This window comes from Mus pahari, chromosome 20, assembly GCF_900095145.1.
Source record: "Mus pahari chromosome 20, PAHARI_EIJ_v1.1, whole genome shotgun sequence".
In the NCBI taxonomy this organism is placed as follows: domain Eukaryota; kingdom Metazoa; phylum Chordata; class Mammalia; order Rodentia; family Muridae; genus Mus; species Mus pahari.
The window spans coordinates 4027240-4042991 of NC_034609.1; the positions used below are offsets into that span (position 1 = coordinate 4027240).

At 46.6% G+C, this 15752-nt stretch overlaps 2 protein-coding genes across 4 annotated transcripts in view; one reads left to right on the forward strand and one right to left on the reverse strand.

Moving 5' to 3' along the window:
- Smad1 (SMAD family member 1) overlaps positions 1 to 14704 on the reverse strand; it is a 60937-nt gene extending 46233 nt beyond the window's left edge. For 2 of the 3 annotated variants that reach the window (XM_029532424.1, XM_029532423.1), the window contains exon 1: positions 607 to 995. The gene's annotated coding sequence lies outside the window, so the exon portion shown is untranslated. Of the gene's footprint in view, positions 1 to 606; positions 996 to 14458 lie in introns of those variants that run through there. The other variant, XM_021220050.1, reaches the window with a different exon arrangement.
- On the forward strand, positions 14072 to 14761 carry LOC110337768 (basic proline-rich protein-like). Its single transcript, XM_021220815.1, has one exon. It carries the CDS (start codon positions 14072 to 14074, stop codon positions 14759 to 14761), a length of 690 nt encoding a protein of 229 aa, XP_021076474.1.
- The last annotated feature ends 991 nt before the right edge of the window (positions 14762 to 15752 follow it).

Below are 15752 nucleotides of genomic sequence, written 5' to 3' on the forward strand. Positions count from 1 at the left end.
ACACACACACACACACACACACACACACACACACACACACACACACACACGCAAGGGGAATGGTTGACAGCGGGGCAAGGGGAATGGTCAACGCTGTCATTTTCTTTGTGGCCACTACCTCTCCTCTGTCTCCTAAGCTGTGGGTCCCTTACAATGGAAATCTGAGGGGGAGGAACCCTCAACCAGCCAGACACCAAATCCCTTCAGCCCAGTGGGAATCCTAGGAGGTCTGCATTACTTAGAGTCTGTGTAACTAAAACCTGAGCGCCCTGCGGACCTGTGGGCCAAGGGAACTTGGCAAGGTCCCCCTGCTTCCTGAAGAACACCTCTTTTGGTTGTTTGTTTGTTTGTTTGTTTGTTGTTGTTTGGTTTTTGTTTTTTGGTTTTTTCCAGACAGGGTTTCTCTGTGTAGCCCTGGCTGTCCTGGCACTCACTTTGTAGACCAGGCTGGCCTTGACCTCAGGCTTGCCTCTGCCTCCCGAGTGCTAGGATTAAAGGCGTGCGTGCGCAACCACTGCCCAGCGACACCCCCTTTGTTTAGCATAAGGCAGAGGGGTTTGTTTAGTATTTAATTTTAATGGCCCGCCCCCTTCCTTCCTAACTTACCTCTGCTGCTGCTGCTGGTTTCCCTCTTGCTTTGTCCCCATCTTCTGACACCATGGACGAATCATGGGTTTTATCAGGGCAGCCATGACCAAAATCCTGTTCACGTCTACTCACAGAGCTTCAAGTAAAGTGAAGCAGAACAAGAGGACGTCATCAACGGCCACGCAGACACTCCACTCTTGGACCCCATTAACTGACTGCGGAATACTAAACTCTTTTTCAGAAATTCATTTTCTGGGCTGACAATCAGTGTCGGCAGGTAGAGGCGCTTGCCGCAGAGTCTGACCCCAGGGACCTGTGTGGTAGGAGACACAGGGTTGTCCTCTCTGCCTTCCAGATGTGCACTGTGGCACACACGCTCCCTCCCTCAGACACACATCTACAAATGAGTGGATATAATTTAACAATCGTATTTTCAAGGTCCTTTATTAAAAACATAAAAGTGTGACCTGGGCGTGGTGGCGCACACCTTTAATCCCAGCACTCGAGAGGCAGAGGCGGGCGGATTTCTGAGTTCGAGGCCAGCCTGGTCTACAAAGTGAGTTTCAGGACAGCCTGGGCTGTACAGAGAAACCCTGTCTCGAAAAAGCCAAATAAATAAATAAATAAATAAATAAAATAAAAGTGCAAAAAAATAGTTACTAGGACTCATTTCCTGCCCTTGAGATAATACTTTTCCGACTGAGCAAGCATAGATGTGAAAATTTAGCCAAGAATTTTTCAAGCATCTTATTTTAGTAAGATAAAAATACCCCAACAGTCATTGTACAGTCCAACACACAGCGGCAAGTCCAATGCTGTCTGTACTGAAGAAGTGGGGAGTAGGGGGTGGGACAGTGGAGAAAAGAGAAAGCAGATGTGGCCACCTCGCTATCCTCCTGCCTCCCGATCCTCCTTTTCGTGCCCTGTTCAAGATTCTTTCCACCTCAGCATGACGGCAATTGAGATGCATCCCTGGCCTCTTGCTCCTACAAACCAGATGCAACTCCATGCTCCGTCTCCACGCTGTGACAACTGAACAATTTCCCAGACACTGACAGGTGACCACGCTCAGCTCTGCCAGACCTCACCCTTTCTCTCTGCCATCTAAGCACCCCAGGCCCCAGCCGATTTACTATGCTGCACTGCAAACTCTTCAACTTGAGGAGTTTCTGGTTCCTGCTAGGGTGGAGCCAATGATGTCCAAAACACACATCCTTTCTTTTCAAACTATGAGTATGCACATGAATGCAGTTTCTGCGAAGACCAGAAGAGGGCGCTGGATCCCCTGGAGTGCAAGTTGCAGGTGACTTGAGTTGCCTGATGCAGGTGCTAGGAACCAAGTCTGTGTCTCCTGCAGGAGCCCTTAAAAGCTGAAGCACCCTCCTGCCCTACATTCTGACTCTTTAAAGAAAGACAGAGCAAGAGCCCTCAGTAGTCCTACACCCTGCCACAGGCTACCAAGCAGGAAAGCAACGCAGGGTTCATACCCACAAGGCCCTGACGACTAACAGGGCAGACTTCCTAACATGTTTTCAAAAAACTCCAAAACGGAAGACTACACACACCACACATACCCACACACCACACATACCCACAGTGTCAGGCAGACAGCTGACTGTGCCAGGTTCCCTATGGACCAGCCTGGTACTCCTGTGACAGGCCTGTAGGTGAGTCTCTGGGGAACAGACAAGGTGAGAGGACCCAGTGTGCTTTCACACAGAAATCATGAGGACACCCTGCATGCCCTCAAGGAACTCGGTGGCGTTAACATGATAACTAAAATAAAAGGTATTACAACAGAGGGCAGACTCGACAAGCAGGTTTGTGCTGTTCCTCAGAGTTTCAAGCTCCTTAGTACCAGCCCTGTATTTATAATCCTTTATCCCAACTTCATCAAACTCTGTAAGATACGCATTAAGTATAAACATACATTTTAGACATTCAGGAACTTACTGGAAGCTCAGGGAGACAAGTGGGCCGGTACGAACCTCTTTCCCACACAGGCAAGACCCAAGGGGCTTAAGGTGCTTGCCTCCACACCAGATGGATGACCTGACCAATCCCCTGGAGCCACTCAGTGGAAGGAGAGAACCAACTCTCATCTTGTCCTCTGACCTCCATGGGCACAGCATGGTATGCCCACATGCTCAAACACACACACGCACACACACTAAAATAATAAAACTTAGAACTCCCTACCAATCGCACCAAACTTCCTTCCCAACCCCTTGATTTCTGAGACTACCCCAAGCATCTGTAAACTGCCTTTAAAACTCAGCCACAGACTATCAACAGCTTATTATCCAGCCTTTCATGTACGTTACTGTAGTAACTGTACCAACTGGATCGCCTCTTCACATAGAAGCTACACGCTTTTCTTTCCCTCTCACACTGCACAGGATGTGCGGAAAGTCAAGTAGAAATGTGTGATGTTTGTGGCACTGGCTAACACACAGGCGTGCCCTCTGAGAGGGGAGCTTTCCTGAAACACGGAACATCTCATCCCGTACAATCTGACAACTCTTTCCTTAAGCACAAGTAGATGTCATCTACTCTCTGTGCCAGTCATTTGGATGATAAGTTCAGGTTTCTTCCAGTTAGCAAAAAAAACTACTTAAAACCTATCAAACGTTCCCCCAAGCTTAAACTAAACAGAAACCTAAACTGTGAGATACGCGTTGCGTATAAATATACATTTTAGACATTCAGGAACTTACTGGAGGAAGCTAAAGGAGAAAAGTAGGCCGGCAAGAACCTCTTTCCCACACAGGCAAGACCCAAGGGGGTTAAGGTACACAACAGGGAAGATAATGAGGTTGTTATTAATCGCTCCAGACTGCAAAGCCAACAAGGACCCACAACAAAACAGGAAGCTGTAACAGATGTGATGGCACGCCACATACCAACTGTCCTGAGCTTTTATAAGGGCTCATTTCATTTCCCATCAAGAAAAGCTACTGGGTCAGGGAGATGGCTCATGGGGTCAAAGTGCTTGCCTGCCAGGCTTGGTGACTTGAGTTCGACTCCCAGAACCCAAGTAAAAATAGAGACATGGGAATGTGCGTCTATGATCCCAGTGCTCCCATGGAGAGCTGAGAGGGGAAGGCAGGAGTATTGCTTAGGACCTCACAGACTGGCCATACTGGAGTACGCAGTACAGAGACAAACATTAGTAGCTCAGACACAGTAATGCCTCAAACAAGGTGGCAGGTGTGAACAGATTCCCAAACGCTGTCGGCAACACACACACATACACACACACACACACACACACACACACACACACACACACACACACTTTCTCTTAAAAAAAGAAAAGCCACTATATTTAATAAAATTAGCATCTCAACATTCATTCTTCCTGTCCAACTGAGTTGAAGGTGTTTGAATGACATGACCAGTCCCTCGTCCTTGTCACTCATCATCCTGAAGAGGCATAAAAGATGGGGAGGGGGGATGGCCACAGGCTGAACACAGAGCCTACAGGGGAGACACGCAAGCTTTCCCCTCCATGTTGAAAATATTCTTAGGCCATTTAAAGGCGATGGTGAGAGGACAAACTCTGGTGGCTACGCAGCACCCTTATACCTGAGACTGAGGCAAGACAGAATTTGATTCAGTTGGGTCAGAATCCTGCCAATCACCAGCAGACCTCATCTGGGTAGTGCATGAAGGGCCCCTGCAAACTAACTGTTATCCATAACAGAAAGCCAGGAGATTAAATATGGATGCTTTTTTAAAAAAAGAGGTTTTATTACACAGGGGAACTTTTCTCACTGATTCTTCATAAACCAGTCCGTCTCAATAATCAAAGCCACACTCTAAGACATCACTGTTAACTCCTATAAATGAGAAAATGTCACTGTGAAATCTAATACTACGACACAGGCACAAGGGCGGGGAATCCTATTTCCCAAGGTGCTAGGGAAGACTAGAGTCTTCAAGGCTCGTTAACTCGGCCAGCTGATGGAGCCACGCGCATGCGCAGGAGCCCTAACAGCGCCAGAAACGTGAAATTCTAGCGAGGTGACCCTTGGCCCCAAGACCTGTCCTGGAGGAAACAGGCTACTGTGGAGGAAATGGGTGGCCTTTACATGTACCTCGAACCCCCACAACCCTTGCTTCCCTCCAGCTGCCCTGAAATACTGGACTCCTCTCCTTCACCGGGAGAAGTGGAGTGTTGCTGGACAGACACGTTCTCATCCACAGGGAGGAAGTCACTAAGGTCCAAGAAAGTGCAGCTGCCTCCCAGGGGTGAACTGCTGCAGGACACAGTCCTGAGCCTGTGTTTCCGTTGTGAACTGCTCACTCACATTCCCCCAAGTTCTTCTCTTGGGGCATTGCTTTCTGTTGTGTCTGGAAGGTTCTCAGTGGCCACAGGTAGTGCTGTTTGAGACCCATTGTCTGCATACTTGGTGCATACCAACTGACAGGACATTTGTCTTATCTATAAAATGTCTCTAATCTGGATCTGGCCCTTGGTGGCCCATCTAGAAGGCCTGGCAGTTACCGAGTGGTAAGGCCCTCAAACTGCCATTCGCCAGCCTTCCTTCCAACTACCACAGTAAGACTCCATCCCTGAATCTATCTGAATTAATTGTGTTTTGTCAGAGTGGGGGAAAATGAACACTAATGAATGATGAAAAAAGAAGAAACAAACAGAAGAGACAGTTATTTAATCCCAGTACTGCGGTGGGAAGTCAATCGGAAAAAAAGCATGAATAAATTCATGAAATAAATTCAGAATCATCATTTTGAAAGGTTTTGAGCAATCTAAATAATTTATCTAGCTCATTAAAGGGGTCATCCCTCAGTTTACCACACCTCCTAAACACCTTCATCAGCAGCTGTCAGGAAAATGCTTTAGTACAAATTCCCAAACGTGGCTATTTCTGCCCTTCCTTCTCCAAAGATCTTCTGCAATCATGGAGGCCTTCAGACTCCTCCGCCTGCACTCCCTTATCCAGACTGGACGAGGTGCTGCTTGTTAACAATCTCAGCTGGAAAACCATTGATTTGTCTAAGCAGTTACCATAGCTGATGAATTCTCACTCGATGGCTGGTTCTGCACTGAGTCTTTCATGACTCTGCACTTGCCCCTAAGGAGATGCAACTCCTGCATCTTAACACTGTTTTAATATCTCTAAAGCTACACAGAGTTTTTCCTTGGTAGAACATGAAACCAGGCTTCAAACTAGATGAAACACAAAACCAGTTCTCTTTCATGTCCATAGCAAATCTTTGGGCTGTTCTACCATCTCCGTTTTTCTGCTAGTGGAGAAGAATCACAGGCTAAGAGTAGTTTTTCCAAAGTCACAGTGTGAGTGTTTGGGGGGCTTGATGGGGCACGATTTTAACGGGTAACCAGCTCCCTGCAAGGCAGTGCAGGACGGCCACCCCAGGCGGTGCGCACTCTGCGGTGGCCCTTCCCTGGATAGCCTGGCTCTTGCTCAGATATTACAGGGTCAGTATTTTGTCACCTGTGCTCCAGATCACAATCACACTCTTTAACGATGTCCCTTCGCCTCTGCACCCTCTCTATATAGAGTCTCATATTGAAGAAAGAAGGGACTAGTAGAAGTTTAAGAATCTATTCCCCATTTTCTAATACTCACTCTCTGCACAATTGCATTCACTTAATTATACTTTTCCCCGCTTTAACCTAGGTGGCAGGCATGCCTCCTCTCTGAGCCTGCTCTGGACTCTACCCATGGACCCTTCCAAGGCTGCATCTTTCTTACAGTTGCCTCTTTCGACTTCTTCAACTATTCCTCCTAATTCCTGTGTGTGGCCTTGGATAGAAAAGATGAACACGTGCTGCCCCGTCTCCTGGGCCTTCTGGGTAAAGAGCAGGTAGCTCTGTACAGAAGCAGCTTGCTGGGCACAGGATCCACCCGTAGCTGAGTTTCCCACCTCTAACTTACCTGTGGACCTAACCAGGCATCCCACTGGAAATCCACAGATCCACTCCAATGTTTCGCCCGCACAACCTTTATCCCTCACTCGATGGAGTGGCTGCATCATGTTTCCAGCCACTGACGTTCAAAGCTTAAAGGTCATCTCTGGCATCCTCTTGTAATCCCACAGCCGTGTAATGGCCACATCTTCATTGTTTGTTTTTGTTCATTTTCCATTTTATCAAACATTAATCATCACATAAAAGAAAGCTTTTAAAAAGAAAATGCAACATACCCCACCCGATTCCAAATTCATGACGGAGCTTTCTCGGTGACTTCTTGGTGCTTCTGCGTTACTGCACATGACAACTGTCCATCTGAACTTCTGCAACTCTCATCCTCTCAGGCTCCGTCATGAACGCCCACCAAGGTCAGATGTGAATAAAGGCCATGCCCCAGCTGCACCGGCCACATTCCGAGCTTGACAGTCACCCACGGCCACAGTTCTGCGTGGCATACAGCTGGCACTTACACCACTGCAGAATTTCCAGTGGACGGAAAGGGCCATTCACCCTTGCTTGTCCACTGTGCTCCCTACGACACAAGCCCCATGTACTTCTACCCCACTGGAGTCCCCAGACTGCCCTGTAATAATTCTTACAGTGTTACTGATTTTTTTTTTATTTCATTTTTATGTGTCTTCTCATGAATTACTCTAACTTAAAAAAAATCATGGGTAATTGATGTACACATTACCTATAATACTACACACACACACATACACACACACACACACACACACACACACACACACAAAATCACCAAATAAGGGGCTTATATCCCTCTTCTACTAAAAAAAAAAGTTTTCTTTCAATCTAAGCAAATAAAGGAACTTGAATTTAACTAAATGAATGACTTAATTTAATGCCTAATTATAGTAGTTTAAGATAATTAGCTACTCTTTTTTTCTTCTGGTGTTTGAAACTGAAAGGAAAAATAGCTGTGCCAGCCTGAAAGGATTGTGCTCTGCAGGGACACAGACAAGGAGCAGGAAGGGACAGGTTGAATCAACAGATCCTATAACTTTCTGAGACTGTATGAAAAAGATATAGCACAGGAGCTCTAAAATTCAGGAAGACTGTAATAAAGCACTTAAAAACTCAGCATAGCAACGTGTTTCTGAATTAAGCATGTAGGTCCTTTTATATCTCTCCTTCCCAAACATTCGCTGACACCTGAACTAAGAAACATATGGATTTTAGTTAATGCTGATGTGTATTATATGTTCCTTCTTTTGATTCAGGAATATCTTTAATAATAAACAATACTACAGAGGAAGGAGAGGCACCCAACACCACTAATTCCCCACAGCACAGATGTGGGCTCTTCAAAGAGAAACACAAGGGATTCTTTTCAACTCTGGGAACCACACAGAAAAGAGATGTAGAAGAATCAACAGAAAAGGATTCCTGGAGCCTGACAGGCTCTGAGGCTTTCTCTTCCAGGGGGGGACTCCGTTCTCAAATCCTGTTTCCAGTTTGTAATGAAAACGACAGAGCTGAGCTGCTACACCCTCCAAACCCGGCAGTTCCCAATTTGACTACATTCCCCAAAATGGATGTAGTCGCTGAAGTTTGAACCGTTCCGGAAAGCGTCTCTCCTGCTCGCATCTGCAGAGCTGGTTTGGCACAGACTAACTGTGCCCTATCTCAGCACACACCTAAATGATCAGTTTGGATCTGAAGTAGTTACTTCCTGGTTTCGTTTCTTCTCTAACTTAAAGGAGGCCATTGCACAGTTAAGTAATTGCTGAAAATACTTCATGTGTTTTTGCTACAAATCAGACCACTGACGGTCAAATTAGACTGAGTATGTCTACTACCCGATAATGGCAAAAGAAGGAATACGGACTGAAAAGAACAGACTTCAGAAGAGATGCTCTATGTTTCTAAATGTAGCCCACGATCTTGGTACCACATAGAACACCAAGACATTTCAGTAATCTCAACGTCATTTTGACTTATATTTTCTTCACCCTTTTATAGTTAAATTACCCTTTCTCTCCCCACACCTTTCCAACTCTCCCTACTACCCACCCAGCTCCTTCCCGCAGACCCCAAACTTCAGCTTTTAGTGAGGAACGCAGCGGTCTAGAGTCCAAAGAAGAGTCTCATGCCCCTTTCAGCATGTCACAACTGTCTGACTTAATCTGAACTCTGTTCAGCCTCAGATCATCCATTTCTAATAAGATCCCATTGATTAAATCAGACATGGGGTTTTTCTTTTCGATTTCTAGAATGAGAAAAAAATCAATTTTAAGCTGTAGAAAGCAAACATTTCTCTATGGATGTCAGATTTGATTGCTACTTAGCTCAAACAATGTTAAGTACAAAACAACAAAACTATGCCAAAAGAAATTATTCTTTCTTTCCCTCCCCAAAAGATCCAGGATGTGCTCAGCTCAGTGACACAGAAACGCTGAATGGAACAGAAAAAATACATAAATAAAATAAAATAAATGGGCCCGCAATACGCAGAGACTCCAGATCTGGCTTTCTGTTTCCATAGTTAGAGGGGAGACATTACACAAGCCAGGTAACCTCTCTTGGCCTCAGATTGGCCAACCCGGTAAGAACCAATTGGATTCGACACTCTTGAAAGCAGTATTTAACAGTAAGCATCTTTAGTCTCTGAAGCTCTTGGCAAGACAGTCTCAAAATCAAACCGTGTACTTTGCCTGAAAGCACAGACAGAGCCTTATGCACAAACTCACCAGTGTAGATCCACATCTCTGGATAGGAAGACAGGAGTATACAGGATGTAGCAGCCAGGTAGGAACTGAACCATACTTCCATCAGATTCTTAAGCAGCTCTAACCCTTCCTCCAAAGAAGTTAGAGTGACTGAACTGTGAGCCTTTCTACAAAAGTTAACACCCATTCTTAAAAAATAAAATAAAATAAAATAAAATAAAGTCTCCGAGGAATTTTCGAGAACCACTCTTATCTCCAGCTGCTTCGTTAGCTGCTCGGAGTAAGCAGAGGTGTTCTGATAAAACAAATAAACCAGGTGACTGCAACTTTCTTCAGCAGCAGCGTCCATCAGCTTGGGACTGAGTACAGCAACACGAAGGGCAAGTGGAGGGAATTAATCAGAAAAGTAGCGATACAACTGCCTGGACTTGTAAACATGCTGCTTTCCTGGCAAACTTGTCTTCAAAACATGTGCTGCTTAAACCAGGGGTGGGGGGGTTGGTTGGTGGGGGGGTGGGGGGGAGTGGGGAGGTGGTGATGGGGGTGATGATGGGGGGGCTGGTGATGGGAGAAAGCACCCTCCAAAAACAGGATGGCAAGGAATCCATTTGACTCCTTGTCCACACTGACACAGCAAAGCCTTCCTAGATAGTGAACCTGAGGGTCTCCCGGTAGACAGACAGACAATGAGTCCAAGGTGTTCCTGGCACCCCTGCTGCACCGTACAACTGGGCTGGAACATGCAGCATGCACGCTTTGCACGGTCCACGCACATCCTCATACCAACTAAGGGCAACACGTCAGCTCCGATCTGAGACTATCCTATGTTATGAATTACAGAGAAAAAAACTACTATCTATCTATATCTACATGGCTGTAGTTTTACTAGACACCAATTTTTTAGCTCTTACAGAACTGCAATGCCTTGGTACAGAAGAAGGTTGGTGAAGGTGCCTACTGCCACGCCTAATAACCCGAGCTTGATCCCCGGACCCATACAGTGAGAGAGAGAAGACTCCAGTGGGCTTTCCTTAACCTTCACATGTCGGGCACCCGTCCTCTTCACAGGCACAGATAAATGGTGGGGCTGGCTTTCTTTCTTTCTTTCTTTCTTTTAACTTTATTTTTTAAAGCAACAGTTTGATTACAGGAAAGGACGCTTCTTAGCGCTCTCCCCACCCCCCACAGCATACACTAGTTTCCTCGGACTGGACTGTGGTAGAATGTTCAGTCCTACAAATCGATGGTTGAGTTGCTGGGCTTGAGTTTTATAAAATGTTCAATGAATTTGACTTGGGACGAGGTTAGAATTCCCAATAACTTCTAAAACAGCCCTGAACACACTTCTGTCATTTGATAAATATGTCGTATATTTAGGTTGACAGTTCTCAGCACTGACAACTATGAAGTCAAAGTATCAATCCATTCTGAAAATCAGAAGAGGCCCCGTGTCCTGTGTGCCCAGTCAACTTTAATGTAAAATAAACAAACAGAATGTCCATCTGATAAATTAGCAAATTTATTTTCCTTTTTAGTAAGTGGTATGTATATGTGTATATATTATGTATACTAAAGAATTACCTTTAAATAAATAAGTTTAAGATGTTTTTATATTTAATTTATTTAAGAGGCAACTTGTGGATGTCTGTTCTCTCCTTCTACCATGTGGGTTCTGGAATCAAACACAGTCCATCAGCCTTACTAACACGCTGAACCATTCTGCTGGCCTTTAATAATGGATATTTCTTTGTAACTAATTATCAGTAAGTATTTGGTTTGTAGACCTATTTCATAGACTTCGTATACTCAGGTGACAGAAAAATTTCTTGTGCATGAGAAAGTTCTAGAGGAAAAAAGTTTACAAAGAAAACAAACAAAACAGAAAACCAATAAAACGGAGTTAGGAATGAGGCTCAGGGCTATCAGGTGGCTTGATTCATATTCCTGCTTAGATTGTAAATCCTAAGAACTTGCCAGCTGTGTGGCCTGAAGTAGCACAGTCACACTGCCTCAGTTTCTTTATCTGTAAGATGGGGACACCACTCTTCTGGAAGTTTCAGGGGTTAAATAAGTTATAACCAACATAAACAATGCCTGGCACACAGTAAAAACTCAGAAAGAGAGAAAAAAACTACAATAATTTCCATCTACCTAGTACTCCAAATCATGGTCACAAGGGGCAAATAGGGTCTTATTGAAAAGCCAACTTCTTTTTAGCCATTGTCTTCATGCATCATCCCTAACTGAAGTTGTTGTTGTTGTTGTTCAGTTGGTTGGTTCTTGAGACAGGGTTTCTCTATGTAGCCCTGGCTGCCAAACTGCCTTTCTGAAAAAGGTATTTGTGCAGAGGAGTCCTTGGTCAACTCTCTAGATTGCAGAGTCTAGAACTTTCTGTGCGGATAAAAACTGTCATAGGCACATTCCATTCAACATGGTAGTGACATATGACTACTTGAAATGTGGGTGGTGCAGGCAACATTGTATCTTAACTGATGACTGGGCTACACAGACAAGGCTATTTGCCTAAATTACAAGAACTTAGGCAAAAGCAAGGGTCTTTCTTTTCCGCTTGAGTAGCTGTTACAAGCTCAGAGCAGAAACAAAGAAGTGTGCCTTCCTCTGGTATTTCAGCGCATACAGAAGAGCAGGTTAAATTCACACTGACATAAGCGCCATTTGATACAAAGATCAGAACTGCAAAGGTCCCCATTACCACCCCAGAGCATCAAATGAAAAGCTACACCATTAACAAGATGCAGCACCCCCCACCCCAGAAATCACAGTTCAGAACACTTTCCCCTCTTTTAGAAACACGGGAATTCTTCACCATCTTCCCTCTCCATCATAAACAAAATCCATATAGCACCCATATCTGAAGTATAACGCCAGAGTCCTGCTTAGCTGCCCCTAGAATACGGTTTAATTATGATTGCTGAACTAATAGGCTGACATCACAGACTTTTACGGGCTGACCCCATGTCATCCTGACGGATCATTTTGCACCAGTTCAGTGCTGTAAATCAATTTAAGATCTCAAGCAGGTTGAAAAGGCTGGTAATGATGCTCTCCCTGCCCCTCTGGAGACTCCGCATTACACACAACTCTACATTATTTATAAAGTCTCGGCGATGCCTCCATTAGCCCTGTAAGACCACACAAATGAGGTCTTTTATACACACACACACACACACACACACACACACACACACACACACACAACTTGGCCTTGATTATGAAGGCTATTGCAGCTTAAATATGCTCATCTAATTACATCGGAGCTTATTCCTCTTCCAATATACCACATTATTGCATTTTATCTTGAGCCCAGAATAGCTGGAAATCAAGATTAAAAACTGAAATTTAGTTTTTAACTAATGTGTGTAACTGGGGACCAAGATTTACTTCCTCTTAATGCTCACATGAATTTACCAGAAAAGGAATTTAAATTCCAAAACGAACAAGAGTTTAGCATTTTTAATTGCCAAAAGGAAAACAAAACCCAGTTACTCCTCCAAAATGTCAAGACCACCATCTCTCCAAGGCTATAGAACTAGAGGACACTGCAAAAGGGAGAGTGTATTTGATCACTACCTATGGCTGCAGGGGTCACAACTAAATCAAGGACAAATCAATTCCCATCCTCTGAAGAAACCTGATCATTTTGGAGCCTCTGGCATCCCCACCCCCAGAAAACCCATCTTCTGAGACCCTGGTTTACAGTTCCCTAGGAAATGCAGACTTACACAGATGGCACTCCACCTTCAGAGAAATATCATCTAACTGAAAACGAGGAAAACAGAGACGGGGAGGGCGAACCCTAAAGTCAGTCCAGTCTATTTAGGCCTGGCACCTACATCACACAGTAACGCTGGTGCAAAACATAGTCACACCAATTGAAAACACCCAGGCAGTGGACACTGCCTCTGCCTTGACTCTTTGTGAATTGTCGCAGCACAGCTCATCCGCTTCCGGTACAACTTAAAGTGGTAATTATAAACACGATGAAAAATGAACCTGGCCAGGGAACAGTTTTCTCATTGTGCTGAGGTGTGAGCACACTATTCACCAGAGGCCCTTAGAGAGAGATGCTGTGAAGGGCATGCTGTGATTCTGCTCCCAAAACAGGAAGGCATTACATAAACCAAGCAACTCCTTTCAGTCCGTGCTTCGAAAACTTCAGATGTCACCCAGGAACCCAAGAGACAGGGAAGAGGTCAGGGGTTGGCAAGCATTCTACAACGATGCTCTCTTAGATGGCGGTGGCACAGGCGGCGATTTTCAGATGGAAAGCTCTTGGCTGGATTATTTTGTACCGTGCATTTAGAAAAACAGCATGTGCCTCCGAATAAACAAAAGCCGCGACTACTATAGTGTCTGGATGTGGCCGGCGACGGTCCCTCCTGGCTCCCCAGAGCACCTCGGGGAGACGCTGGCCCCGCAGCCTTCGCACGCAGTCAGCAAAGCAGCCGCTCAGGCCCGCGCTCTCACGCCCACCGCCCCCACCCCGCGACAGAAACACTAACAAAGACGGTCTGGACGAGAACAGTTGTTCTCGGCGCTCGGAACGCGCAGTGAGGCAATCGAATCCGGTAAAGGGAAAGGAATGAGGCGACACTGGGCGACGCAGGGGGTGTAGGCGGAAGGGGGGGAGGGAGACGCGAGGCCGCCAGACCTTTGAATAAATCAGAGGGAACTACGCTACGAACTTTCCTTAACCTCGATCCCCAAATCAAGCTGTGTGGGGACCCACAGGGGCGCGCGCGTCCATCCAGGGAGACCCGAGCTGAGCGCAGCGCTGTCCCCGCGAGGGTCTGCAGGCCGGGGCGGGGACACAATGGGGCTGCGGCCCGATGCGGAACGGGGGTCCCCGGAGAGCTGGACACGCCCGACAAAGACGCGGGGAGGCAGGGAGGTCTGGCAGCAGGTTCGCGGCCGCGAGGCGCCATCATGGGGGGGGGGGGACTGCGTCCCGGAGCTCGTCCCAGATTCCCTTCAGCGCGGGTCCCCGAGTCCTCCCGGATCCTCCCCGGAGCCCGTCCCAGATCGACCCGGGAGCCCGCCCAGAATCCCCTCGGAGCCTGTCCCCGATCCTCCCCGGAGCCTGCCCGGGATGCCCCCGGAGCCCGCCCAGGATCCCCCTGGAGCTGGTCCCTGTCCCGGTGCGCCCCGCGCGGCACAGGACAAGTCTGTCCCGAGTCGGCTCGGGTACGCTCGGCTTTACCGGCTCGGCGGCGCACCCATCGGCGGGGACGCACGCGACCCGGCGCCGGGTCCCGCGCTCCGATCCGCTCCCGGCCGCCGTCCCCGCGCTCTGCTTAGCTCCCGGCCGCCGTCCCCGTGCCTCGGCCCCGGCCTCGCCTTGGTGCGCCCGCTCGCTCCCCGAGCCTGGATTGATCTGGTCGCGCTGGCGTCAGGCAGTCGGAACCGCCCAGCCTCCACAGCCCGCCTGCCAATACCCGGCGCACAACCCGCCCGCCGCTTGCCCTCGCTCACACGCGCACCGCGCGCGCCCGCTGCCGCTTAGGGATCCTCTCCAAATTCCCGGCCCGCGCCTTCCTCCGACTCTAGTCCCTGCCTAGCTGCCAGTCAAATTCCAAAGCCTGTGTCATTTTCTGAAAAGTTCTAGAACACGACCATCGAGCCCACCCGATCGTCCTAAAAACGCATTTTTAAAGGCCCTGCAATCACTGACTCAGTGATTTACCGTCCCTCCATGTAGCATAAGCCCCAAATTGAATGCCCTGTTAACTACTAGGTAGATGAATTTATTTCCAGTATGTACCCTTCCTGCGGCAAATGACAGAAACCATTTGCATGTTTGTTAAAAGGTCTCGTAGCCCAGGATGACCTCGAACACGCTTTGAAGGGGAAAAGGCCTTGAACTTCTCTTCCTCCAGCCGCCACATCCTCAGTGCTGGGATCACAGGTCTGCGCATATTTTTATTTATAAGATTCTGGGAATCGAACCCATGGCCTTATGCATGCTCTTGCTTACTTGTTTGCCTGGAAATGAGATCCCTCTTTATTGCCCAGGCTGGCTTTGGACTGGGAAATACCCTTTTAGTACTGTAAATTTTGGTGCGATCTTTTAGATGACAGTCTTGCTTCTATTCCCACCCCCCCCCCAAAAAAAACTCACAAAACAAAAATACACACACACACACACACACACACACACACACACACAAAGGAACTCACATCTTACTGATCTGTTCAGACACCAAAAACACCTTCTTGAAACAATCAACTTTTTTTTCTTGGTCAGTTTCTGGAAGTTGGCATGAAATCTTGGACACTTATCATAATGTTGAATTATGTTCAGAGAAGAACTATTCTAGGAGTAAATGCCCCACAAACCAAAAAAAAGAAAAAAATCATTACCAGCAATATAAAGAAATACCAAAGGCCACTACAAATTAATGACACTCTCCAATTATTCCTGTACCTTTACATGCTTAGCACTCCACTTAAAATTCTTATTAATTATTTAAGTATTATATCTGCATTCCATATTT

What these genes read in the sequence shown, in the direction of transcription:
- LOC110337768 (XM_021220815.1), top strand. Translation starts at nt 14,072, where the DNA reads ATGGGGCTGCGGCCCGATGCGGAACGGGGGTCCCCGGAGAGCTGGACA.